At 39.0% G+C, this 27,944-nt stretch overlaps 1 protein-coding gene and 1 long non-coding RNA gene across 16 annotated transcripts in view; one reads left to right on the top strand and one right to left on the bottom strand.

The window, feature by feature from the left end:
- LOC107219944 (leucine-rich repeat-containing protein 24) overlaps positions 1 to 10,504 on the top strand; it is a 132,401-nt gene extending 121,897 nt beyond the window's left edge. For 14 of the 15 annotated variants that reach the window (XM_046745141.1, XM_046745148.1, XM_046745143.1 and 11 more), the window contains 2 exons: positions 2,919 to 4,120; positions 5,578 to 8,938. In XM_046745141.1, the coding sequence (XP_046601097.1) occupies positions 3,132 to 4,120; positions 5,578 to 6,694 (2,106 nt within the window). In that variant the 5' untranslated portion in view covers positions 2,919 to 3,131 and the 3' untranslated portion in view covers positions 6,695 to 8,938. Of the gene's footprint in view, positions 1 to 2,918; positions 4,121 to 5,577; positions 8,939 to 10,493 lie in introns of those variants that run through there. The other variant, XR_006905292.1, reaches the window with a different exon arrangement.
- On the bottom strand, positions 12 to 20,564 carry LOC124295369. The gene is made up of 2 exons (XR_006905295.1): positions 20,309 to 20,564; positions 12 to 125 (listed from the first exon to the last, which is right to left on the bottom strand). It is a non-coding gene; the product is annotated as an uncharacterized LOC124295369 (long non-coding RNA).
- Between the last annotated feature and the right edge of the window lie 7,380 nt (positions 20,565 to 27,944).

Below are 27,944 nucleotides of genomic sequence, written 5' to 3'. Positions count from 1 at the left end.
TATATACTCACCAATTACTGGATCTTTGTGCGATTCACCGCGTTGATTTTTTGTTCATCCTAAGAGCACTTTCCTCACGCAAGCTGCTGCTTTAACATTTTATCCTCCAAGCGGTTCCAAGATGACTGAAAAAAAAAACCGAATATAAGGTGAAATGGAACCAGAAGAAGATGAGCAGGCTCACTCGTACATGTTGCAAGTAAAGCACATGCTGCGAGCCGAGAGACGCGGAGACTGCTATGAAATTCATTGACCCTGGGGTCCCTCATTCAACGGTGCGGGAAACCTTTATTCTTTAAAGAAAAAAAAAAAAGAAAAAACGCCCGCCAGACTTGATAGGCTTTTCTGCTGAACCTGACGCGAGCTACGTCTGACGCCATCCAGAATCTCCGAGTACAATGTGACAGCTAATATTAGACTTTGGCTCGATGTTGGCCCGTCTTTGCGCTTGCATGTAAGAATCCGGAAAAAACAGGAACGAGAAACAGAGGAAACGTCGACTTGGTCGTTCATTTTAGACCGGAGCTTGCGTAGAAAAAAAACGCTTGATCGTAGTCCTTGAAAAAACAAATTCTAGATATGTAGATGACTGCCTGATATTTGCCAAAAATTGCCCACTATTCGCTGTCAAAAGAAACAATCAGGTCTTGAACATTTTTATAAGTTGACATGTTGTTGGGACACTACAAGTCTGATATTTCTGCTGTACGACGTTCGAAAATGTTGACATTTTGTCAACTGGTTTCACTCACAAGAATCAGTAAAGTCATTGTCAACTTGTGACGAAACATTCGTAGATTAGGACGTCCATAGACTGGGTAACAAAATAATTTTAAATGGAACATGAAAGACCGACAGTCGAACACGAGCGAATTCCCAGATCTCAGCGTGATCCGTCAGCAGAGTTGTGGCCTTAAAAGCACTAGTTCACCCCCTCCCCAAAAAGCTTCGACCGAAAATGCTCGGAAAGCGTTAATTGAAAGTAAAGATTTATAGGCACGGCGTGGATTGGATTTTAAATAGGGCTGTCACACGCAGGGTCACGATGTTTATGTATTATAGGTGTACATATATGTACCTATGCGTATATTATATGCTCTGACACAGGAAATTGCACGTGAAACTGAAACTTATACAGACCAAGAAATCGAATAATTCAAATTCTAATGAATTGTTCCAGATTTTTCTGATGTCGAATCCAATTTGCCCAACAGTTAATACGGTGATTTTATCGAATCTATACTTCATAATGTTTTTTTAAAACTTCTTTCCATGTGCCCAAGATGAATTTGTAGAAGTAACCGCACTCCCATGTGATTATCGATAAGAAAATTAGATTTAGGCACGTGAAATTCAGGTCCTAGTATTTTTTTTCATCGCATAAGATAAAGAGACCATTTCGGGAGGTGAATTTTCACTCTGAACTGATTGTGAGTCCCCTTAGTCGGTGAAATGCTTTCGCACTTAATTCTACTTTACCGAGGAAAAACAGCACGTGTCATTAATCACAGAGAGTTGTAAAAGAAGATTTAGTGTGCGGTTATCCGAACCGAGATAGACGATCGGCAGTCGGTCGCCTACAGAGATATTATGACCGGAAATAACGGCGGTCCGTCCACAGCGTAGATGTAAGCAGAGACAAAATACCGTGTTCGGGTGACGTAGAAGACAGTTCAAGGGATATACGTAGGAAGAGTATCGGAGATCAAAGCCTGGATCGTAATGACAGTGATGGCCACGTTTACCCCGTATCATATCATCAACGTCCCCGAAGAAAATCCCCTTTTCACTTTTAGAAAGATAAATTTTTTTTTCTTTTACGATTTCATTTATCTTTTACTCTTTTTTTGCACCCGAATCGATAAACACGTATACCGCATAAGTGCATGTTTGAGAGTGAGAGGAAAGTTTGGGGAGGCTGGTCCGTCAAAAATCGATGCTTTTTACTAGTCGTATAAAGTTGGGCACCGAGTATTTATGACATTTTTATACTCATTTGCTATGAAGATCTCTTTGACTATATAAACTCAAGCTTTGATGTCGATGGTTCACTTAGAATCGCTTCAAAATTGTTAAATATCTGTTAGATTTGTTCGATTTCACTTTGCGATGTTCAGAAGACTATTTTTCTACAAATTCACTGAAGCTTTTTTCTTCTCGACATACAAGTACCGTTAAATAATAAATTCCACAATATTTCACCGGAAATTTACCATGATCAACAAATGACAATATTGAATTGATTATGATGAGAACAGAAAATTTGAGTCACTAACCTTTAAAGAAATACTACTTTGAACGAAATGTGCAGCCATTGGAGAATGGAATCGAAAGAATCTACATGATTTTTAACAATTTCAAAATGTCTCAAAATGAAGTGCCAATATTTGATCTTGTCTTTAAAGATTTTCGCAGTCGATGAATACGATAATTTGATAATAGATGCACTGATAGAAATTTCTAGTTGTGATTAATATATTGCAGTCCTCAATTATTTCAACTGTTTACTATAATTGAGTAACAGAATTTTGCGTGAAAAATAGAAGTGACTTTTGTAGCCGTGGCCAAAAACTCTAGTATGTCTTACCATCATTGCTGTTTATGGTCACTTGTTCTACATGCTTTTGAAACTATTACCACAAATAGTCGCTGACGGAATACAGTCAACCAAACAAACAGATTTAAGTGCTGCAATAACCAGACAATGTATTATCTTCAATTATAATAGTATCACAATGTAGTTCCAACAGCACTCGAACATTTTACTAAAATTTTTCAGTAATCATGAGAAATTAAATTATTTTCGCGTGATTATTTCCAGCTAAAATTGATACAAGGTACCGACTTTTGAGCAACTAACCTCCTTGACGACAAAACTATTCGTACATCTAACATTTCCTTCTTAATCTCTGTTCCAGAATCAGTTCATCACAGATGCCCACCCTCATCTTCGTCTAATGGCCCGTCAAACTCACCAACACCACGGCGGTGCCTTGGCAAAACGACATTCTAGAACCCGGTCGAAGAGATAGAAGGCTCAGTCAGCGAAGGGTCGTGGCGACCCGGGAATACCGACTGCCAAAACCTTGGTGCCTGCAGACGTCTGTCCGGACAACGATCGATGATAAAAGATGCTCGATTCGACGAGAGGATCGCACAGGGTCCGGTGGTGGTGGCGAGGAGTACTTCTGGGCTCGGTACTCTGGCTGACGACGTTCGCCGAAGGCTGCCCATCGATGTGTGTATGCAAGTGGAAGGGTGGCAAGGAGTGGGTCGAGTGCGCGAAGCGTGGTCTGATCGGTCTGCCGCAGGGTGCCGGAGAGGGAACGCAGGTACTGGACCTGGCGGATAACCACCTGGTGAGCCTGCCACCGCAGTGCTTCCAGGCGCTGGGTTTGACCAACCTGCAGAGGCTCTACCTGTCCAGGTCAAAGATCAGCCACCTGGCCGAGACGGCGTTTATGGGACTGACGGGACTGGTGGAGCTAGACCTCTCTGGGAACCAGATCGGTCAGGTACCCTCGGAGACCTTTCCATCGTACGCGGGCCTCATGAGGCTTATCCTGAACGGAAACCCCATCAGGGAGGTGCGCCGTAAGGCCTTTCACCCCTTGGTCCACCTTACGGTACTAGAGATGAGCGAATGCCGGCTCGAGGCCGTCGAGCAAAACGCCTTCTTTGGACTCGGTGCCCTCGAATGGCTCAGGCTCGACGGAAACCGGCTAACCCACGTCCCAGAGATGACGCTTCCACTCGGTGGCAGCCTCCGCGGACTCACCCTGCACAACAACCCCTGGATGTGCGACTGCAAGCTCAGACCCATGCAAGCCTGGCTGCAGCAGTCAGCGCCAGCCGCACCACAGGAGGCTGAACCCACTTGCGAGGCCCCAACTAGGTTACACGGGAAGCAGATCAAGACCGTCAAGGTCAACGACCTAGCATGCCTGCCGAAAGTCAATGTCAAGGAACAGGTCGAGGTGTACGAGGGTGCTAATCTCACCTTGCGCTGCGATGTTCACGCTGTTCCATCCGCCAAGGTGACGTGGTGGTTCAACGGCGTGCCTTACGAACCTCAGAATGAGAACGACACCTACGCCGCTTCCGCTCCAGCGCTTACCAGGTGAGCTTGCTGTTTTTTGTTTTAGCGTTCATTTTTTGTCTATCCACCACATGTCACGTGCGTTTCAAAAAATTTTATGCGAGCTAAAGGGCAAGACTAAAAATCTCAGATCAAAACTTCAGATCGTTACAGAGGTCGTGCATCAATTTTAGAAATCTTTTTTTTCTCTGGTACATTATAAGTTTTGACAATTTCAAACAATTTGTAGTTGATGTTTGTTTTTTAGTAAGATTTAAAGTACGCTGGTAATTCAATTTTACTTCACAAGGCACTGTCCTCTTCAGAAAACATGTTATTTACGCTCAAGTGCGGGAATCCACAAATGAAAATTCAATACGGAAAACACTGTCAATTTCCTAGACTTTGAGGCGAGTTGCTAAACAATGTATCGTTATTTTATACGCTACTTGGCCCAAAATAAAAGGTAAGAAGTTACCCGCAATGAAATGGAAATCGCATGTCTTATGAATGGAACGGGACTTTGCGAAGTGAAAGTAGACTAATTGTGTACCATGAACCTAACGGCTACCATTTGGCTTCGATGAAAAATAACTATTTATGGTGAAGTGTCGTTTTCCATGTGCAAATTTTTAGTGCTTGCGAGAAAATTTGATACTTCCATTCTATAAGACCCTTCCTATCTTTTACTACATAATGGTCCCTATAAAAGGTTTCACGAATACGTAACGAAGTCACTACAATGCTAAGCTGAAGTGCTTGATCAAAATGAATGCCAATACTGAAACGGACATGCTTCTGAAAAGTGATGTAAATTATAAGACTGAACACCGTACAAACTCGCGTTTTTTTTTTTTCTAATAATTTTTCGCTACATGAGAATTTCTTCATTCAAATTGAGTCTAGAATCAACATGACGATAATCCCACGTAAAATCAGCGAGAGTATAAGGTACTGAATATGCAGATGTCCTTCTGGAGTTTTAGATTACTTTGCTCTTTAATTTCATGACATAATTCAAAAAATCAATTACTTTCACGTGGTTGGGCAGCAGGTGGTGTCCAAATTTAATCCTGTTGGCGTTGCCTTTTCGTAACCTACGAAATTTCTATTAGGACTAAGGAGGGTCCGCACGTCCTCCGAAAATGATGCGAAGATTCTCTTTAAGAAAAGTAACTTTTGTGTATCACTTTCAATAAGAACAAATTTACGTCAAAGTTCCATGAATTTCAGGAAGATCGTTCCCGAGTAAATTCAACTCAAAACTCATTGTGTTCATCCAGTCCTTTGAAACTTTCACAAGTTCAAAAAAAAAAATTTTTTCTTCCATTTCCGCAGTAACTTTACGATACTCTTTATAGTCAATGTGATTTTCCCGCGAACATTATCAACTGCATTTTCAGTAATCAATATTCTTTCAATAGTCTAATTATTTTTCCCTGATAAATAAATGTTTCAAGATTGCACTCAGTGAAAATTCGTAACGTTTCAAATTTCAGGTACTACTACAGGGAGCGCGGTCACACGAACAAAAGCAACACCCTGCACCTCCAGGGAGTAGAACAATCGGACGAAGGAACGTTCACCTGCGTCGCGGAGAACAGCGCTGGCTCAGCGGAGGCCAACCTCTCGCTTCGGGTGCTGATGCGCGAGCGAGGAACAATCGAGCCACCGTTCGACCAGCCAAGCACAGGCTACGTGGCTGCGGTGGCGGCTGGAGCGCTGATCGGTACGCTGTTCGCGCTTGGCTGCGTGATCGGCAGCGTGCTATTCTGCACGAAGCGTCGGCAGGACCGCAAACGGAGCGCGAAGTCGCTGGTGACGCAGGGCGGCAAGGGCATAACGCCGGTGGTAAAGGAGAGCGCTACCTTACCGCGCAAGGAGCTGAGTTTCGAGCGGCAACAGCAGGTGCTGTACGGCGAGCGGGAGCTGAGTGGCAGGAGCGGAACGCTGGAACGGCGCGAGCCAGTGGAGGGGGCATACCGAAGCCCTGCGGCAAAGTACCTCACGGAGCCTGACCTGATAAACGAAGTGCCGGAGGCTACGGAGGGCTACGGCATCTACCAGCAGCAACGGAGCGAGCGCCAAATGCTCGAGTACGACCCTCGGTACTGCCTGCAACCCGAGCTGCCGCAGATCGGGTACCTCGGCACCGACGGATACCCCGTCGACTTTGGCCTGCCGAAGATATCCTTCGCCAGCACACTCCCTCGACGCCTCCATCCCCCCCAGGGAACCGCCGCCGCTCCCCAAGCGCGCTACTCGAGGGAAGCCGAGTTCCTCGCCAGGTCGACGCCCTACGACGCCGTCATCCCGAGGAGCGACGCACGCTACACCGCCGAGGGCTATCCCTACCCACCTCACCCGCCACTCAAGCAGCTGCAGATCCCTGCCTCACCGACCACGCCAGCTGTCCTCCCGGATGTTCCGTTCATACCCTCGCCACCGGCCGCGTATCGCGGAGAACCTACGCCTATGTCGCCGCGGTCGCTTCTGGGCAAGACCGCCAGGGAAGCCGCTGCAGCTGTTGCCGCCAGGGCAGAGGGCGCTCATCGCGCACCTGAACACTCGGAAAGCCCCGACGAGGGATACGTCGGGGAAACTGTGGACGTCTGAAACGACGAGGGAACGACGGAACGGAAAGGAAACGAAACGGAGCTGATTGCGAAGCGTTGAGCGGATCGCGACACTCTGCAATAAATGATAATCGTTCGTGTAGACGTGTCATGTTCGACGAGTACGATGTGAATAATATCATCGATAATCAACTTTATATATATATATATATATATATAATATAATTGAATTTGAAGAAATAAATGAAAAAGGGGATCTCTCTAGTGTATTTTGCAGAAAAACCCCGTGTTAACAAAAACGCGCACCCATGAATAGTGTATATTGCAATGAAAACGTAATTTATAAACTGTCTAGGTATAAATACATGTAAACATATGAGACAAAAGATCTGGATTTATGGAATTGGACGTTCAGTGCTCAATATATTGTATAATAATTATCATTTAAAACATCAGTGCATTTTGAGGGATGAACAATTATCAGTCGTCCGTGTAAGTGTTTTCTTTTTTTTTTTTTTTTTCTCAATCACTGAGACACAAATTTATTCCTCGGTTAAATAGCAATCTTTTTTTACACCGTATTCGTGTTAAAATAAAAAAATGTTAATCCCAACTGACGATGAGTGATGAATATTATGCTCAAGACAATTAGTGCGTTAGTAAGTCTTATATTATAGGAAATCACTTCGATGAGTGTATCTATACGAAAATTAATGGCTCAGTTCCGAGTCGTGTTAATAATATACCTGTATATCAAAATAGAAAAATTCTCATAGTGAAAATGTGTAAGATCACCGGTGATTTAACGCAGGTACCATTCCGGTAAAATGGAACCTCCGAGGTGAAAACTCAAAGAAGCTCAGTGCGTGAGAGAGTGATAATGTGATCACGAAAATTATGATATATCCACGCAATGTTTTTTTTTTTTTTTTTTTTCATTTTCTTTGAATTCAAATACCTGAAGCAATAGACACAATTTCGGCCATGATGGCATTATAATATGCGTCGTAAATCGATTGTAAGAGAGAGTGCATGAAACGATTATAGTGTAATAGATTTTTCACGACATTTGCACGATCAGCCACTGAACAATAATAATTGAACTGATTGATTTTAATCGAGTGAGAATCCGGAGAACGTAATTTGTGTAACAGGAAAGTGAATATTGTATGTTTTCGGCATTGAACAGGAAACTGAGACATTGTGTAAAATCACAACTTTACTCGTGGAACGTGCTTCTCAGGTCTGTTTCACCGTTGATCAGTTTCTCTTCCTTGTAAGGAAGCCTCGCCTCTGTTGAACGTTACGTTACACTTCGGAGGAAAGTGAAACTGCACGACGACTTCCTGATGGGAATAAGTTTCGTCGAGAGTTACGGGCCTTGGACAAGGCGTAACTTTTTATTGGATACGCTAACGGAACGGGTGCGAAAGCTAGTGTACAAATCTATATCATCGAAAAATGTTCGGCCAGTAATAAGAAGAAAAGAAAACTGGAGGAAAGAATGAGGGGGATGAACAAGTGCAGCGAACTGAAACCTAAAAATTAACAAAGTAAAAAAGATGAAATTTTGATACATGTATCTAGAGACGAACGCCTATCCAAAGAAAGTGTTTTTTACCCTTATTATTACCCAGCCTAGTGAATTGTAAAAATGATACGTGAAAAAGCAGAGAATAAAAAAAACTCTAGCCATAATATAATAATATATCCTGTATAGCTGTGCGCAGACGAGAAATCTATTGGAAAACCTCTTTAGGTCGTATATATTATAAATAATATAAATACATAAATATATTATGTTATATACACACATAGAATCATTTGTAGACTTGACTCAATGGTAATTTTTGACCGTGTTCTACAGGGTATAATAGGCACCGAAAAATAAGAGTTTTATTAATGTGTGTAGGTGTGTATGATTAGTCATCGGGGATAAGGAGAAAAGGAAATTGAATAACATACGAGAGTGGGGCAAAGTCGGTTTACTTATCTAACACGATTTTGTTCGACGCCCTTGGGATGTTTGCACGATTCGAACCAACTTTCGAAGAAATTATGGTTATGTGCGGTTAGCTGCATGCTGCACACGTACCACTTGATATATATGTAGCAATGTAATAATAATTCATAACATAGAGTTTCTTTCCGACACGATTCGCTGCTAAAAAAAAAAAAAGAAGAAAATAAAAACAAACAACAACAATAAGCGAAAATTTTAGGAAAGACGGAGAGGTATAAATAATGTTGAGCCAGAGTTATACGACGAGTTCAGAACCCTTTAGGTGAAAAATTTGATGAAACTTAAAACAAATAAAAAATATTTGGATTGTAACAAATATCCCCGTGTATTCTCCACGCCCCCCTTTAAAGTAAAAATAAACTTAGCGTTGTAATAACATTTGCGTATAAATAAGCCTGTGGTAAGCGTACATAGATAATATAAAACGTAAGGATAATCATAAGTGAATTAAAATATGAGTAAGTTATTACAATGTAAGTATAAACTATACAAAAATATTCTTTTTTAAGGATGTAGGTACGTAACGGGATGATTGAAATATTGTATTGTATCACGCAAGTAAATGAAAAATACATTGTTAGAAGATAAAAACTATGGTGTTACAATTATTTAAAAAGAAAAACCCGTGCTTCGCCGCATTTTTACCATATTTCATAAAACGCGACTGCAAACATGAGGCAATACAGTTTAATTGTGTTTGAAAAAAAAACCATTGAATGGAAAAACTTTTTCGAACGGTTAAGAGAAAGTCCGATTCTTGAGTTTGAAATAAATCTTATATACTCGTATATCCTAACAAGACCCTCATCTGTCCTCTAATGAGTCGCGACGTTTTGTTTTACTCTGCCACGGACTTTTCTCGCCTTGATATATCTTTTTAGCTTGATTATTTCCTGTGCCCGCTTGAAACTGAACCTTCGTTAAAGAATTCAACATCGCGGAAGCTGTCTGGCATTTCATGATTCACCTTGAGAGCTCCAAGCTTATTGTTACTCAAACTCAATTCATCAATTTATTTTCTTGCCTCTTTTTATGGCATCATAGTGTGTTGAGACAATTTTTAATTGTTCAAGAATATCAGTTGGCTTTGGACAGATCGAAAAAAACTTCATTACTCGAACTGCCATCGTACGCGTTTGCTTCCTGCTAAAATTTAATGTTAATCTTGATTGTTTTCCTCAAAGGTTTGGAAAAATTTGTCATACCTTCAAGTTTCTGAAAATCTTTGAAAATCTATCAAACCATACGAAATCAGCAAAAAGGCATTACGATTGATAAATTTTAACAATTCCTGGCCCGTTGTTAAAAAAAAAATTCTTGGAATTAATGCGTGTATTTTTTCACGCATAATGTATGACTTGATGAAAAGTTTTCTCCTGGTTTATGCCCGAATGTACGATTTTTTCGAAAACTTTACATCAGCGATAGATTTTTAGAATTCTTGAAAATAGAAAGATTTATTGTATAAACAATATGAAAATTCTGAGAAATCGTGATTTCTGGAATTTTTAATTTCTACCAAAACTACTTAGAAAATCTTTCGATTTCAAATTCACATACTTTAAAAGCTTTTCCGAATAAATCGGCCATGCAAATTTATAGAAAACAGTCGAATGTATCCTTCCAGAAATTTATACACAGTCTTCGGATCCGATCTTTAGTCATTCGGAGGAGGGAATTTTTTCGTAAAAAAGATCACTATTAGGGTGGAATAATTGAACGGCTCAGCTACTCAACGCGTGGGATCCCATAGATAAGCTGAGATGCAGTCCATCCTGATCCTCATGAAACAAACAACTCCGACATAAGGAACTAGGGGATCGGAAGGACTGCCCTCGGGTATACTTACATGAATCTTATCGAGCCGGCAGGGCCGGCCTTGTAAATTTTGCAGGAAGTTACACGGACGCACGTGATTCTTATGAAGAATGACGCGAGTAAGGTAAATCCAACCGAACCCAACTAACTTTCAATTCGTACCCAGAACTTCATTTCTCAAATATGATAAAAAATCAAAGCAATAGAGGACTGTACACTGAGAAAAATTTCATTTGTTATAGTAACTAGAAAAATTCAGCAAAACAGATATCGTTAAGAAAATATAGTAACAGTGATCGTAATGATAAAGAATAGTAACGGATACTAGACTTTCTGGTAACAGCTGCAAAACTAATTTTCATTTTCTATCTAGAACTATATTTTTCGATTTTGATAAAAAGTGAAAATAGTTAAGGACTGACCGATAACCGTAACTAAAAATTTCTCTCGGCACAGAAAACGTCCGGTATTCAAAATTTGACCTTAAAAAAAAGTTGATATTGCAAGGCAAAAGGTGATTTCAGTCTTTCGAGGTCGTTTGTAGAATTCTATTTTTTTTTTTTTTCGATTTTTGGAGTAAGCCGTGAGTGTCAAACTCAATTTTCAAAACTTGAAGTGTAATAGAACGACTGCTGTTTTGAAATTAAGGGTGTAATTAGTTTTTTTTATTCATCTCCGTAACCGAGAAGTTGAGAATAATTTTGTACAATAGTTTTTTATAGTTGATACAATCGCTCATAACTTTTATTTTTAACTTTTTCTGCTAATATCAATAATAAAAAAGTTATAAACAAAAAAATATTAAAAATTCGGGGATGAAAGACTTCGAGGCAAGATTGTTAATCAATTGAAAATCTTGAAATAAATATGCTTCTCATCTTTTTTGTACAGCATTTGAGTATAAACAATTTAACGTACTGAACTTTTTCATTCGGCATGATCTTATTAATTATTCCGTGTTGTGAAGGGAGGTGGTAGGAAAAGAGAAAATATTAATAAACTTGAAAGTCAGCTAGGTTTAACTTTTGACCATAATACCGTCGTATTTTTTGTCTTTCTTTTTTATTTTGATTTATTTCTTACCGCGCATTTGAAATTCATATTTTTTGTTTCATCCATCACTTACGAAGTTCGGTAGAAATAAGAATTAGATATCATTATAGAGGTTTTTTACCGTGGATACTCAAGTTTCTGTACGTGCTTACAAAAGCTTCAAAATAGGAAACGTACATGCTCCAGGTGAAATACCAATGTTAAGGGGGCATTAAGGTTGAATAAATCGATTTTCGGTTGTTTGGATTTTTGTACACTTATCCCTGCTCTGTGCAGGAAAATTTTTGGGGGTCGAAAAGTTTTAAATGGAATGAATCTGCATACGGTCAATTTAATATAACGAAGAGCCTTAAACTTTGAATTCATTTTTCTTCACTTTCGATTACAGTTTCTGATCGAATCACGTAAAATTTTTACACACGTTGTATTTTAAAGTACTTTTTACATATTGTCACGGGATTTTTCCCAAATTCTCACCCGGGAGTGAGATATCCTAATTTTTGTGTTGTAGAACAGCTAATTTTTTGTCATGATTCTGAAAAATTATATATTTTCTTTCAAAATGAAGCTATTGAAAAAACCTGTCACAATTTGTGGGCATTTGCAAGCAGATTGTGCCAGAAAAATCAGTATGCTATGCTACAAATATTAAGTGAAAAAACCTAGCGCGCAATAAACTTTCACCTTTTTACACTCTATTAAAATTGCACTCCGCGCATCACTCTGATACATTTAAATGAGGATTTAATGAGGCAAATTCACTCTAAAAGGTCTAAGAAATGCGTACCTAAAACCTCTAAAACTTTTCAAACTTTTCCCGCGTGAGAAAAAAATTAACTGAAACACCCAGAAGTTTCCCGAAGTTTCTGTAAATGCGAGGGGCTGGTCACTCGTAAATTCGGCAGCTCAACGATTTTTAAAAGGAATCGATTTCTTGTGATTTCGACAGCGATTTCCGTGATTTCCGAATCAATGATATTACCTGCGATTTCGTGTGATTTTTGCTGATTCCAACGATTACGAGTGATTTTTCAGAAATCATTGATTTTCAGACTGTCAAGATACGAACATTGATTAATTGCTATAGATTAACAATAATCGAATTACGATTACGGATACGTAGGTATTCAATAAATAATATGTATAGGTTATTAAAGAAATTGGAATAATTATTTTATTCTCTTATAAACATTTTCACGAGTACTTAAACGTTTTTCACTTATATAATAGGGGACAAATGTTTGCTTAATTAGAAAGTGATTTCCAGTGATTTCCGAAATCGCATAATTTTTTTGGTGATTCCCCATGATTTCCTATAAATCGGGAGCAATCATGAATCATGCGATTCGAGGGATTTCTAGCGACTTTTAGCGATTCCCTGTCTGATTTCGGATGAGATAGTTCAATGATTCCTCAAGTGACCAGCCTCTCGGTAAATGCCCCCTTAACCAAAACCGTGCCACGATCCGTCGACAGTTTATACCCCAAGCTGCGGAGCATTAATCGTATAGGAATAATGATCCCCGTCGAGAAGAACTCACAAGAGGGATGCTGCACGTACCACGGACGAGATGAATTGGAAAAAAAGGAAAGTTCAAGAGCGAAGGACCTCCCAGAAGAAGAACAAGAAGAAGAAGAAGAAGAAGAGGAAAAAGTTGAGGAGGTAAATATATATAAATCATGGTTTTGCGGAGCATAGACCATCCGCAGCGGGATGCGGAAAGAGAATATGCAAAATGGGTGGATGGAATACGTCCTGGTTAGCGTTGTCATGCGGTTCGCTCGGATGCGGATGGTGTGAGGGATTAGAAGTCAGTGGTGAAACGGAAGTGGTGATAGCGCGGAAATTGGTCTGCGGGGAACCAGCCGAGCCACAGGACGCTCTCTTCGCGAGTCTGCGATGCCACCTGGATGCCAACAAGAGCTTGGGGGTCCCGCTCCTGGCTATGGATTTCATGTAAATGCTTCCTGGGCTATTTCCTTGGACCGGTGGAGGTGAATAGCAAATCACGAGGAGCGACTAACGCATGGCGAATCACTTCGTTCGCTGCATGAAATATGGAAGGTCTAAGATTCGGATTGATCGACGACTGTCCGATGGATTGGTTGCACTTTCCGAAAAATCTTCACTTTTTACCGGTATTTTTTTGGCAAGTTTGTTACGCAATGATGAAATGAAACGCAAGGTCGAGGAACACAAAAAAATTTATACATCTATTTTTGAGATGGATAGAATAGAATTGGTTTCGTCCCTTTAAGGCGGTTTCCTAGATATTGAGTGTTGTAGAAAATTATCAGTTTGTTTAATGTCCTGTTGTCACTAGACTAATGGACGGGGCAGAGTGAATATAAATGCATTCTAAGGCTGACGGTTCTTGCTTTAGAACTTGAAAAAGTTTGCCAAATTATCTTGAAAATTTAGTCCTGTATGTTTGTTTAAAAGTGGAGCTCTGCAGAAAACGTTTGGCAAAACGATAACCATGTTTGTAGGCGAACGGATTATCCAAAATACAAAAACCTAGTCTTTTTGGAATCGTCAATGTATCCTCTAAGCTTATGTGGAAAAGATTTCTTCTTCTTTTTTCATCAGATTTTTCTCAAAAACGAAACGTCGAATATTTTTAGGAGTTCTTGTTTTAAAGAAAATGAAAGCATTCAGATCAATTTTAATTTAAGAGCTTTATTAATGATAGTTTCAAAAACGTTTAAAAAATTTAACATTGAAATTAATGACAAAATAGCGATCTTATACGATCAACTTGAAATTTCAAAACAATCTTTGAAACTTGTTTATCGATTCGAACTCGTGGCAAGATTTTTGAATTTCAGTACCCAAATTTTTTACACCAATTCTTTTCACAATATTTCCTCAGGAAATGAAATTTTTTTTGTTCCTAATCATATATATTTTAATTTTTTTGTTTTTTTCAAACATCAAGTCTACAAGCTCGAACCCAAACAGGTGATGCCAACTGAAAAAAAAGTTTTCTCTCTGTAATAAGTTGGACAGTGATGTCAGGAGATGCGGCACCGCAAAAGCCCTCGAGTCCGGAGTCGTTTGTTAGATTTTGTTATTAATTTCAATGAAAAAATTTAAAAATATTCTTGAAACAACAAGTAATAAAGCGCTTAAACACAAATTGCTCTAACTGTTTGTATTTTCTTTAAAAAAAATTCCTAAAAATAGGTATGACCTATATCGACTGTCCATCTGTAACCCCCCCCCCCCCCCCCACCCTTCCTTTCAGAGTAAAAAAGTCCCTCTGCATTTCTCTCTCATTGTCAGCACTGAAAAAAATTTCATTTGTTACAGTAATTAGAAAAATTCGGTAAACAAGTATCGTTAAAAAAACTGTTTGAATATCGCTGGAATTACGAAAAATGAGGTACGCGTAAACATTTTGCGCTATTGTCGTTCCTTTTTTGGTAGTTTCAACGCAAAATCAGTTTGTTCGGTTTACTCTACTTTTTTAGTTAAATAAGGCTTCAACGTCAATTTATTCTTGCACAAGCATTGAAATTTCGCAACAGTTGCAAGAAAATCTAGTAACAGTGATCGTAATGAGAAAGAATAGTAACGGATGCCAGACTTTCCGGTGACAGCTGGAAAACTAATTTTCATTTTCTACCTAGAACTATATTTTTCGATCGTGGTAAGAAATGAAAATATTCAAGGACCGAGCGGTGACCGGAACTAAAAATTTCTCTCAGTGAGACCACCTTCGAAGATATTACACGTCAGCTTTATTCCCCTTCATCGCCTTTCTCCTCCGTCACCTCCTCATTCGCCTCCTCATCTCAGCCCTCTTCGGCCGGCTCTCTTTCATCTCGAGAGGCGGTTGAACCAATGTTTTTGTTGGTCTCCACCATCCGCCCCGACTCGAAGGGAGAGAGGGTGTACAGGTGCGCTTGTCGCGCCGGGCGAACTCGATGAACACTCTAAATGCATATACCGACTCTCCGCCCTCCCTCACGGTCAGCCTGATAGCGTTGCATATTGCATGCGTGATTTTAGCGCCTGTCTGCGCTCCTCCCTGGCACATACCTACGCGTATCTGCTGCAGGCTGCATTGATTATCCCGAGGCCAGGGGAGGTCCCGACTTGATAGGACTCTCGGCTATACGTGTAATTATTCCGTCAGTCCGTCGACGCGCGGAATAGTTTTCGATATTTTAATCAACCCGGTAAGTTTCAGACGGACGGACAATTTGTCGCAGACCTTTCGCCGCTGGCGCCGCGTCGTACGCTCGGAAAAATAGTTATTTCTTTCATTTTTTTTTTTTTTCTGTTGGCAACGATTTTTTACCGCGAATCAATTTTCGGTGTAACACTTTGAGCCACGGATTATTGTAGTGCTGAGGAGAATTTTACAAGATATTATTCCATGGTTTCCGGGTCACTGATTGTGAATTCGAAAACAGATTTCAAAAATTCAAGATGGCGGATCCAATATGGCCGACGGAAATTTGGTATTTAATCAGATCCGGTCAAAATGCTTCGTACAGTGGTTTTCGGGGTCGCTAATTACAAATCTGTAATCAAATGTGAAACATTTAAGATGGCGGATTCAATATGGCGGATGTAGATTTCAGATACAATTAAATCCGGTCAAAAAATTCTATGCAGTGGTTTTCGGGGTCACTGAATACGAATCTGAAATCAGATTTTAAAAATCCAAGATCGTGCATCAATGATTTTTGGAAACCAGAATGTGCTTGGTCGTAATTTGATAATCTGAAATAATTCTCAAAAAGCTTGTGTCAGGTATCAAAATGTTCAAGCTTAGATCCAGAAAAGGCTGGCGTTCACTTTTACGCTGTTTTGAGCTTTTTGAAGAAAAAAAAAATCGCAAGAAAATATAAGCAATAGTCGGTCTTTCGTGAAATTTTTCAAAGGAGATTTATCGTTTCTCAAAATTAAAAAATTGCAAACAATTAAATGGTTTGGAAAAATCTGTAATCATTCTCAAAAATCTAGTGTTACCAATGAGTTTTACTTAAATTTTTTCAATTTTCATGGTTTTCAAAACCGACCCAAGAATGTTGAAAATTTTTTCAGATTTTTAATTTGACTCCAAGGACGTAATGGTTTTCAATACCCTGAGTAAATAATTGACACGCAAAAATCTGAAAAAATTTCACGCGTTTTTTAGAGTCGGAACAATAATAGGTATAAAAAATCGCAGACTAAATCCAGGAGGTCTAGAGTCACACACTGGTCGACTTGGCATGTAATGCCCCATATGTATACATCGTTTACGGTTAGCAGAAAGTTTCCCCAGTTAAGACGAAGAGCATGCTCATGCAACCTCATGATCCTTAAGGTCATGTAGTACTCCTACCTTTACCAACCGAGCAAACTCTCTCGTTTTGTTCCAATATTAAATAAACAAACGAAAGAAAACGAATTGTTTGTTTATTCTATATAGTCAGAAAAAATGGTGGTTTTGCTCGGTCGGTGAGTGTAGATGTACTACATGACCTTAAAGATCGATGTATAGGGGATTACTTGTCAAATCGACCAGAGTGTGACCCTCAATCTCTTGGATTTAGTCCGTTTTCGGCCTATATTAAGTAAACAAACTAACGGAACCGTATTGTTTGTTTATTCAGTATAGGAAGAAGAAGGGTGAGTTTGCTCGGTCGGTAAGGGTAGGAGTACTACATGATCTTAAGTAGCAACGCGAAAACAGACAGCGAGAGAACGTGGATAACTCGATGACAGACAAGCCTGAGAAATGAATTTTTCCCAGAGTATGACAGGAGCCCCACACTGATTGAAATTGGACATTCTTTCAGCCGTCTGAAACGGCGTTATAGCTAGCAATCGGAAGAAAAGTGCAGTGGATGATGATTGCGGATTCAGCGCTACGTAACCCTTGCATGATAACAAAGTTCACTCAAATTCACTCAAGCTTCTTTCCTTTTTTTTTCTCATTCCTCGCCCCCTCGGGTGTTTCCAGGTGATACCAGAATCTGTCACGGTTATTTACTTCGCTCATTTTTCCACAACGGACGTCTTGGGACAGAACTAATATTACCGATAAATATTCTAAAGCTCACGCGATCAGTTTCCAAGTTTTTCTTGGAACATCGAGAGCTTTGTTTGTACGGAGAATGATATTGTACATTATACAACGGAATTTAATACCCGCTTTGCATTTTATTCTTTACTTCGAGCGTTCATTTTCCTTTGTATCATTAAGGATTTACTCCTTTCAAATATCTAATCAGGGAGAAAAATTATTCCGAATAAAGAGACAAGCTTTCACGGTTCTGAATCCTGGAACCAAAGCTGCCTAATTCCGAGTTGAGTATAATAAGCGGGTCATTTTTCTTATAAGCTTAATCATCTTCATTGATTTAGTTACTCTGACTCCTCTAGGCTTGTTTTGGACTAAGCTTTCAACGGTACAAATATTAAATCATTAAAAATGCGAAGAAATAGAGCTTCAATACTATTATTTTACAGAAAAACCCATATTGCTCGTCTGATTCTAACGTAGTATAGCTGATTTTATTCGTAAATCAAGTCAAATTGTAATTAACAACAATGCGTTTCTTGTGAAATCACAAGTTCGGTAGCTATAAATTAATGCGATTGTTCACATCGAATTTTTCCAGCGATAAACGGACTCTAGAAAGAATCTGCCTTAGCAAATTTCTAGGGAATGTCCTATTTTCAATAGAATTGAGCGAAACACACGAGTTTTTCAGTGAAAAAATACATAATAATATGATTTATTCATCGTCGGTCGTAATTCGATGTTTGTAATTGAAATTCAGTGCTGAAACGTCTTTTTCTGTGTCCCAGAAACTTTTTTGAATCAGCTCCAGTTAAACTCTTTATCTTTCATTTTGTTATATTTTTGATTTGACAGATTTTGGATCTGACTGCAGGTCCCGTACGTCCTTTAGATTTAAGTGAAATTTCAGGATTTGGGTGGAAATGACGCATGAAAGTTTCCAAGCTTCTACCGCTTCCGGTTACCGAATGGCGAATTTGTGAACTTTTCTACGAGTATTTCGCGTATTCTAAATTACAGAAGAAAGACTCCGATCCGAATGAAATTATGGAAACGCATCAAGTATTCGGTAGAGACGTGTCACGAAACTTTTCAAACTTCTACTACTGCTCTCGGTTACGTATATCCTGCATTCCCGGACAAACAACCAAATCGATGCAAGTGAAATTTGAGAAGAAAATCAACGAACGACGAAAATACGACACATTTTTTTGAATTCCTCTCGACTTCCGGTTACGTAATAGCGGAAGTCAAACGTTCGAAAGAATTCGTGATCCTTAAAATTTTCCAAAAAGAGTCCCACAATTTCGTACACGATCCTTTGTTTTTAATTTAATGTCATTCGCTGGTAGTTGTCCGCATGAAATTCATTTCAAAACGTTTCGCATGATCGTCTGATTTTTTCTTTTACCCGTCCATCCGTTTCTTCACTCATAATAAACTTGTTTCTAAGTTTTTATTTAAGTATGAATACATAATTAATTATAATCCGTAAGGCGTGAATGAGAGAATTTTATTTGATTCGATTAAAATTCATCCCTGCAACTCGGTAAATTATTCTTGTTCCGGACAAGTAAAGTTTCCAACATATACCAAGTTGTGTAAATATTTTTTCTGTGAAGCTGCTCGACCTAACCTCAATTTCTTGGTCCGAGGTACTTGGAGGACAATGATAAAGAAAAATGAGACCATTTAAGCAGAAGAACGTTAAGATCGTAAATCCACTGCCGTGTCCTATTTTTCTTTTACTTCGCGCGTTTCTCCGTCGCTTCACTTCGAACGTTTGAGTAAATTTCCGTAAATACTGGGAGGGAAAATCGAAGATCGAAGATGGCGGATTCGCTGTTCTAGATCAATTCCCGGTCCTATTCATGTAACGTGTTATCGGGCGAAGCCTCGCCGATTCGAATGAATATTTCAATTTGGAAAGAGCGCTCGGTGTTTCCTCATTTCCATTTCCGTAGGTTTCATTTTGCACTATTTTCCATCCGCAAGGCAAATGATAGCCTTTGTCCAAAGTGACAAACTACTGCTCGCATTTATTCGTACGTTATTCACCAAAGCTGTAATTTATACAACAGGATGAACGGGAGCGAAGATCTACGCCTACTGCGATTTGTTTGCATTAACAACGGGTCCGATCAATGTTGAAATTTTTCAGGGAAGAGAAAAGCGTGACACGATGACTGATAGCGAAGACGTGCGAAAAAGGCTTTGCTCTCGCATGAAACCTTATTTATTTTATCATCAATTTTATAAATAACGCGGAATAAGTGATATTAGCTTTCGGCATTAGGTAAAAAATACAAAGTGTGAAACAAGCTGATCATTTTCACTGCTTCTCACTTTTTCAACGATATCTTTCTCGAAATTATTTATAAAAATTGATTATTCTCGAAAGATTATCTACTAATACATGACTATTGGATGGGTAATTTTGTGACTACAAAACTTTCGTTACTCGCGCTATAAGCGTCACGCCACTCTTTACACTGAGAAAAGAGTCTTGTTACAATAAATAAATATATATCGTTGACTATTTTCAGGAACCATTTTTTATCTGTCAAAAAACGTGTAGAAATACGTGTGCTGTTACAAATACGATCGAAATTTTGTAGCATTTGAAGCAAGTAGAATATCAACCTCTCACTAGGATACGTCTGTTATTGAAAACATACTCAAAAATCGTTGCAGATAAAGCGAGAATTGTTTAAAATTTTTCTTTATCACTTACCAAAAAATCAGCACCAATTGTGAGAAATTTCACACCACGTTATCCCAAATGAAGATTTATTAGCAGTTGAGAAATCTTGTTTGAGGATTCGACGTTCATAAACTCGCGACCGATCGCACGATACAAACGCGTTGTTTACATTTTGCTCGCTGTTCGCAGGTCCAGCGGTCGATTTATAGTAAAAGCCAGTGCGACGGTGCAACGGTAATGTTACGGAGCTGATATTACAATCTTGGGGCTCGTCCGAGCTTCTTCCGACATTCAAGTGTCGGCCCGGTGTGTTTTTGTTTACAAATACTTGATCCGGACGTGCGAAGTTATGTTTGAGGTTAGGTGCGTGGGACGTAAGATTTATTTCCGACTGACACGGCGACGTTCGGCGTTCGTCTCACCGATTCGATTCAAAGGCACGGTGCGCAATGTTCGTGACACGAGAACGACGCGCGATTCTCGACAGTTTCAGAGTAGTCGGTTTGGAAAAAGTGACAGCGGCTAAATCCGTATTACCAGAGATGAGTTGGCAACAAGTACGTAGCTTGGCATCACTGATTAGAATTTTCAATAAAATAGGTGATCGATTAACTAGTAATAAATATTCATTCGATGCCAATATTTAAATAGTTTGACATCGCGTTCGATTGTTTTAAACAACAGGATAATGTTTCTAAAGAAATAGACGACTTGTTAGCTATTAACGAATCTTCATTTCGCGCAAAGAAGTGTATAAAAATGCACGATTTCGTATCTGTAACTAAATATTCATTTCGCCATATTCAAATATGCGATTTTTTGACGGTAAATAAATCCTGTTCACTGTAACAAGACTCGTTTCTCAGTGTAGACAAACATCGCAATATATACAACTATATGGGTAATTATGACTTTATACTTTATCAATTCTCTCTTTGAAATGTTTACTATTGTTGGATATACTTATAATTAATAAGAATTCAGTTAACGCATGAGTAAAGTATATTTATATTAAACAAGATCGTGAAAAAGCGGCGCATTGTTCATTCTAAAATTTAAATCGTCGTTTCAATTTTTCCAGCCAGACTTTACTCGGAACCTCTCAGTTGACAGCAAAAATGGCCGATACATGCAGTATGTTGACATATTCTTAGATTCACAGGTAATTATATTCGACATATTTATTTCCAAAATAAAAAATCAAGCTATTCAATGGAAAGATTTGTTTAACATATTGTGACGTGGCAACGTCGCATTTAATTCAATTCGTCGGCCAAGAAACCGCGAATAACGAAAGGTTACTTTATTCAACAATCGATACGATTATTCCAGAAAATACGTGTTTTTTACTGCATCACCACTTATTCATCAGTGCGATAAAAAAGTTGAAGAGGGATGCGAAATTTACGTATTTTGTCCTGAATTTCCCCTTTCTTTCTTTTATTTCATACATCGGAAAATCTGCATTGAGTATAATTCCTTAAGTCAAAAACACGCGCTTTTTCAGGTTTCGTTATGCTTAATCAAATCGTGTGACAAAGGAAAAGAGTTTGGGGAAGAGGGAAAGAGGGGGAATCGTACTAGAGTCATTAATGGCCATAAACGGAGAAAAACACAAAGGCCTCGTACTTGAAAGGCTAGAATTTTCCATTCGCTTAGCATGGATTTGAATTGAAAATGCAAACGAGATGTACCTGCAATAGCTAACCGTTGACAATCATCACTTAGTTCGCAAAAATTGCGAATCACATTTCACGAATCGTGTGAAACTTAAGCCGGCAATCAATATTTAAACTTGATTTTCAATAGAAAAAATTTCCATCACTTAATTGGGGAATGAGAAAAAGAAGATAGCTGATACTTACCGAGTCTTAGTTGAAAGCCAGATGTACACTTTGTAAGAAGTCACTTCAATTTAATTTTCATATCCCCAGTAAGGTCGCGTCAAGTTTATTTTAATTGAATTCACATTGATTTAATTCAAGTCACGCAGTCATTTAAAGTCACTTTGACTCGGGTGAAGTCACTTGAATTCATTCAAAGCTGGATTAATTGTCAGACACTGAGACGAATAAATCGTGATTTGTGTAAATCGTGACTGAATCGAAAAGCAATTTACTAAATACTGACACTTTACTGGAAACTAATAATCAATTGTAAGCGTGAAGCTAATGCTGTGATAATTATTCAGATTCGTTTTAACCTCCTAATGAAATTCAATAATATCCCGACGGCATAGCAGAAAGCAAATTTTTGCCGATGTAGCTTTTGATTATCATATTTTAATTAGAAACGGCCATGTGACTGTGTAGCTTCAGATAACCTACGAACATATATACATTATAATTTAGCATACACTCAGAAAAAAGTTCTTCTGGATTTGTTTGAAAGTAAAAAATTTGATTCGAATATAAACGTACCGAAATAAATAATTTACTTTACGTGAGAAAAAAAATTCTATTTTATTCTATCGAACTCCATTATAGTCCATCAAATTTTCAAATAGATCTTTTTTGTGTTAATTCAGTATTAAATATAACATTCTGACACGAAATTAAAATGCGAAATATTGAAGTGACGATATGTCAAGTACTTTATATTGTCGTGATTTCAAGAAATAATCGGTACATTTCAATTGAATAAATGACTAATTATACTTTAACCTTGATTGCAGAGACAATAGTTGATTTCATTTTGATAACAAGTTATTTACAGATTGAAGAGAAAAAACATGCGAACGGGAAATGAGAGTTTGAAAAAGTAATCGAAACTTTTCTTTTGATTTTGTAGATCGATAATCAATTCCTCAAATGATAAAGTAGATTCCTATTTTTGGCGCTAATATTCAACACGAAGTACTAAAGCAATCTCAGCACTCCCCAGATCGCCTGTACACATAAATCGCGTAATCGTCGCGGCTGCACATCGAAATTAATCCCATCAGAGAATCCGATCTGCGTTACAATTCATCCGAGTCTGTAATTAGGGTATTCGTATATATCTTACCCCTGACAAAGGCACGTCGTGTTCAGGTGTCGTTGTGCATATATATCTAGGTGTGTTTAACCGACAAATTCTTCTTCTGGTGTGGGCCGGGAATCTGGCCCGAATTGATTTTACTCGGGCTAACCAGAATCGCTGCTATCTGGAGGAGAATTGGGACGAAACTATTACCTCCGGAACCGAAATACGAATCACGGAGGATCGATACGATATTGCTCAGAGAAAACTTTTTTCTCTCTTTCAAGAAAATCAATCTATACACGCATTTTGCAGATCAATTTTTCGCGGAGACGGTGCACTGAAAAAAACGATTCGGGATTTACAGAAATACTGACGTTATTGTTTTCCAGTTATAGGTATACTCGTGAAAACATATTGCCCACACAGGAAGTACAATAGCTATTTTGAAAAAAACTCCGATTGCTGCAAAGTTCATGCAAATATGACTAGTGAAGTATTTCTAATCCAACAATCATATGACTGGTTAAGGCAGAACAGTTTTGTCCGTGTAAGGCTGCTGCGATTTTACGAACGACACTCAATCGTCTAGCAAGGTTAGCCATTCTAAATAACTGGAAATGTATCGTTTCGGTGAGACAGCCGTACCAACATAGCTTGCGAGAGTACACTGTTATTGTTAAAACAGCTACAGTAGCTGATTCTCACGCGCCTAGCTAATCGAATCATGTAGTATAGCTGGGAGAATAATGTTCCGATACAGTTGTACCACTATAGCTCGAGAAACTATACCACCTTGCTGGAACACTAACAGTAATTTGTAAACACGTGGTGACCGCGCAGTCGCTAAGCGTCGTGTGATCGGTGAAGACGCGGCATCGCTGTGCGCAAAATTTTTCGCGACGGACGATTTCGTGAAGCATGAACTTGGCGAATGGAATCTTGGCGATCTAATACCAACGTTTGAAAGTAAGTCTGTTCTCACTTGTTTACAGTTTGCGAAAAATGAGTATTTTTCCTGTATACACGCACGCCGATCGTACGTAAAAACAGGCGAACGTAGGATAGGACGATCGTCGTTTCCCTACATGTTTACTCAGTGGCGTGAATACATATAATGTTTTGACATCGATAACGAATAGTTGACATGAATATTGGTGATTATGAAACATACTGTTTGACATTTTACTGTGATCCGAATATCTCCGGCTGACACCAAAAACTTTTTTCAATCAAATAACTAGCCGTACGAGCATAGGTAGGTTTAACGTCGTGTAACGTATCTATGTAAAATGAATTTCTAATTCAGCCAGATTCCTTGGGCTCGTAGATACTTTTGAGGATCTCTAATTTAGCTAAACGTATATTTTTACAAATAATTATCCCTACACTGACAAAACTGTCTTCTACCAAACGACGTTATATATGCTTGCTTCGAGAATAATGGCATGGCCGGTGTTCGTCTACCTCGCGTGCTAGTGTTTATAAGACAGCCGTACTGTTATGGTTGGTACATTCGTAATCCGTGATCGTGAACTCAGCTGTACCATGGTATCACTGAAATAGAGGTACTTGTCAGACTCTCGGGGCTGTTGGCTGTATGTTTGTCATGATGTGGTAGTAAGCTTACGCCAATGATATTGTGTCAGTCATATTTGCATGGCTTTGTTGCCTAGATGGCATCACGGTATCGTATTTTCGAAGTATAATATTGCTGGAACAATAATAATTATGGCTAGAATCGATAAATTTTTCATTTCAGTGTTTTTTCGATGCTAATATCAAAACTGATGAAACAGTTGTCTCGGGATTGCAAGATGAATTCATTGAATGGAGTGAAATATATTTACGAATGTGTACAAAATCTCGATTTTTATTCAGACAAATTTAATCCAATAATACTTGTTTCAATAGTTTAATAACAATTTTTTATGATTATTAGTATTCAAAATGAATTATCTTATTAATTTGGTTATGAGTGATTTTTTTCTCATCGCGAAGTGTTCAATATTCTCACCGAGACTAACTTTCGGTTGGGAATATCCGTCCAATAATACCTTAAATTACCGTCTTTTGCTTTGACAGAATGTTTGTTGGTTTGTGTAATACTATCCTCAAATTTTACTAAAACGTTGAAATTTCAGTTGCTCAAAATTAGTGATTTTTCTCAGTGTAATGGGCTAATTTTGACTCTAGAGAGAAAGAGAGATAACGCGAGACGCGATTTGCGTTCGGGACTAGCAGCTGACTGGTGATTGCCTGATATACGCTAACTAAACACGGTTTGTGGCCGACGTTTTGCATCCACAGAGCCACCGCGCCACGCGTATAACTCGAACTAATCTGGGGTATCCTGCAGAATGGCGTGGTCCTCTAATGGAGAAAGGGAGAAACGACCGCAGAGGGATTTGCCAGATTTTGGGTTGAGGCTTCTCCGGCAGAAATCGGATCTTGAACGCTGTCAAGACGGATGGGTCGATGTACAGAGACCTGGATAGATTCTGACACGTCCGATATCCCTAGGAATTTTACGACCCACGGTGCTGAATGAGCACCCCTTGCATTGCCGGCCGCCCGCTGCAAACTCTTTTTTGGTTTCTGTTCTGCCCTGAGCACAGGGCCGGTAATGCAAGCGACGGTCATTCAGCACCGTGGGTACGTAAAATTCCTAGGGATATCGAATGTGTCAGAATCTATCAAAGGGTGCGTTCTGATATTATCTTCCAGTGCTGTCAACAATCTTTTATTTCTTTTGCGCTGCCGAGTTCGTGAGTAGCTCTGCCTCTGTCTTAGGGAGATTTTAACGCTGCCAACTAATTTCGGAACGCACCCAAAGTCTCTGCATTGGAGATAGGGATTTATGTATATACACTTCGGGACAGTGGTTATGAAACGGTTAATTTTTTGAACAAGTCGGTTACGTTGGTAATGCCGAATCAGCTCGCAGCGCCAACGCTGGCCAGACACAACATAGGCGCTATCTTTGTGAACATAACCTAACCCATGACCCTCGAATCTAACTTTGTAAATATAAAATAACCCATTTGAATCTTATATTGTTGGGTTAGATTCAACGGTTATGTTACGTTTACAAAGATCAATTCTGTTTGAAACTGTAACTGTCGAATTTGTATTTTTGGGTTAGATCCGACGGTTATGCGTTATTTAAAGAGGATAGTTCACGACCTCGTGGAATGTATGCAGAAATTTTTCTGGCTGTCATCTGGTCAGAAAGAAGAAAAAATGAAGGTGAATTGATGTTTCCGCCATAACGGGGAGAGAGGGGGAGGGGGGCTCTCCACAGAACTAGAACCGTTTATTTAAAAAAACATATTTTACAACAGAATATGATGATACAAAACATAATACTGAATAAATTGAAAGAGAAAAAAGAAAAACGGATAGATTGCAATTGTATTTTGACTTACATTTGGATACGTACAACCGTCATCAGCGCCGTAAAATAAAAAAATTTGCATCAAAGAACAAAGAAAGGTCAATATGAGCACCGGGTCGTCGTCTACAAAGAACGGTTGAAACAACAATTACGTTGAAATCCATCAATAACGGAAAAAAACAGGCAAGATACTTACACGTTTTTCACATTTAGTTGTTTTTTTTTTTAACCCGATGACATCGAGAGAAATTTCCACGTTATGGGTTATGCTGTGTTTACAAAGATTGAGCTTGTTTGGCGGCCGGCCGGTGGTGGCGCTGTGGGCGGATTACCGACAAAATGACCTGGAAAAACATGACCGTGACATAAATGAATTGATAAAAGATAACCATTAAACATGTATCCTGCAAGAGGGAAGAAAATGATAAATAAGATACTGTAATAATAATTATAAACACCTTAAACGTTTTTCGTATGGGATTGTGTGTTACGGTTTCGGTTATGTGCTTGTCATACGAAGGCCGAACTTATTCTTACTTAGGATATTTCGTCGCAGGTTATTATTTACAAGTTATTTTTTCGCGGGTTATTATTTGCAGGTTATGTCGATCGTATACCGCTGTGGGCGGATTCTACATTACCGACGTAACCGAAAATTTTGTCCAAAAATTAATCCGCCTCAGAGTCACTGTCTCCAAGTGTACACGCAATGCGTGTAATGCGAGCGCGTGAAATTACCGGAATGGTGAATCGAACTCGTTTACGTTAATCGATATTTAGATTCGTTAATTTCAACACCTAGACGCATTGCAGTTCGAAGTTGTACGCTTAACCGCTGATTATATACGCGCGATAGATAATCCAGGCCACCGCAGTCGCCTTGTTGACGCCGATCCTGCAGGAGCCTAATTTGCATTTAGACACGAGCCGTGATTACTTCGCTCGGGATTTCCAAAACAGCTATATACCTACCATACTCTTTCCTCCTCATGAATTCATTTATTCGATTACCGACCTACCCGCAGAAATTTCACACACCCCTGCGGATTGTGTTATATGCATACCTAAGTCTATTTTTAAACAAAACAACCGTTTCAGAATTTGATTGACGAATTTTTTAGCAACGATCGATAAGGGAATATAACTCGAATCATTTGACGAGAAGTCTGTGAGCTTCGATTACACAGATTACGAAATTAAAAGTTACTCGATCACATTTCGAAACTGAAATATTGTACGTATGTAACATTATACTGGAATAATGTACGGAGTATTAAGATCAAGAATCGCGAGAACTCTCAATCGTTC

The sequence above is a fragment of the Neodiprion lecontei genome, chromosome 7 (assembly GCF_021901455.1).
Source record: "Neodiprion lecontei isolate iyNeoLeco1 chromosome 7, iyNeoLeco1.1, whole genome shotgun sequence".
In the NCBI taxonomy this organism is placed as follows: Eukaryota; Metazoa; Arthropoda; class Insecta; order Hymenoptera; family Diprionidae; genus Neodiprion; species Neodiprion lecontei.
The sequence above is the reverse complement of the archived record's forward strand: the minus strand, read 5'-3'. Positions and strand labels throughout refer to the sequence as shown.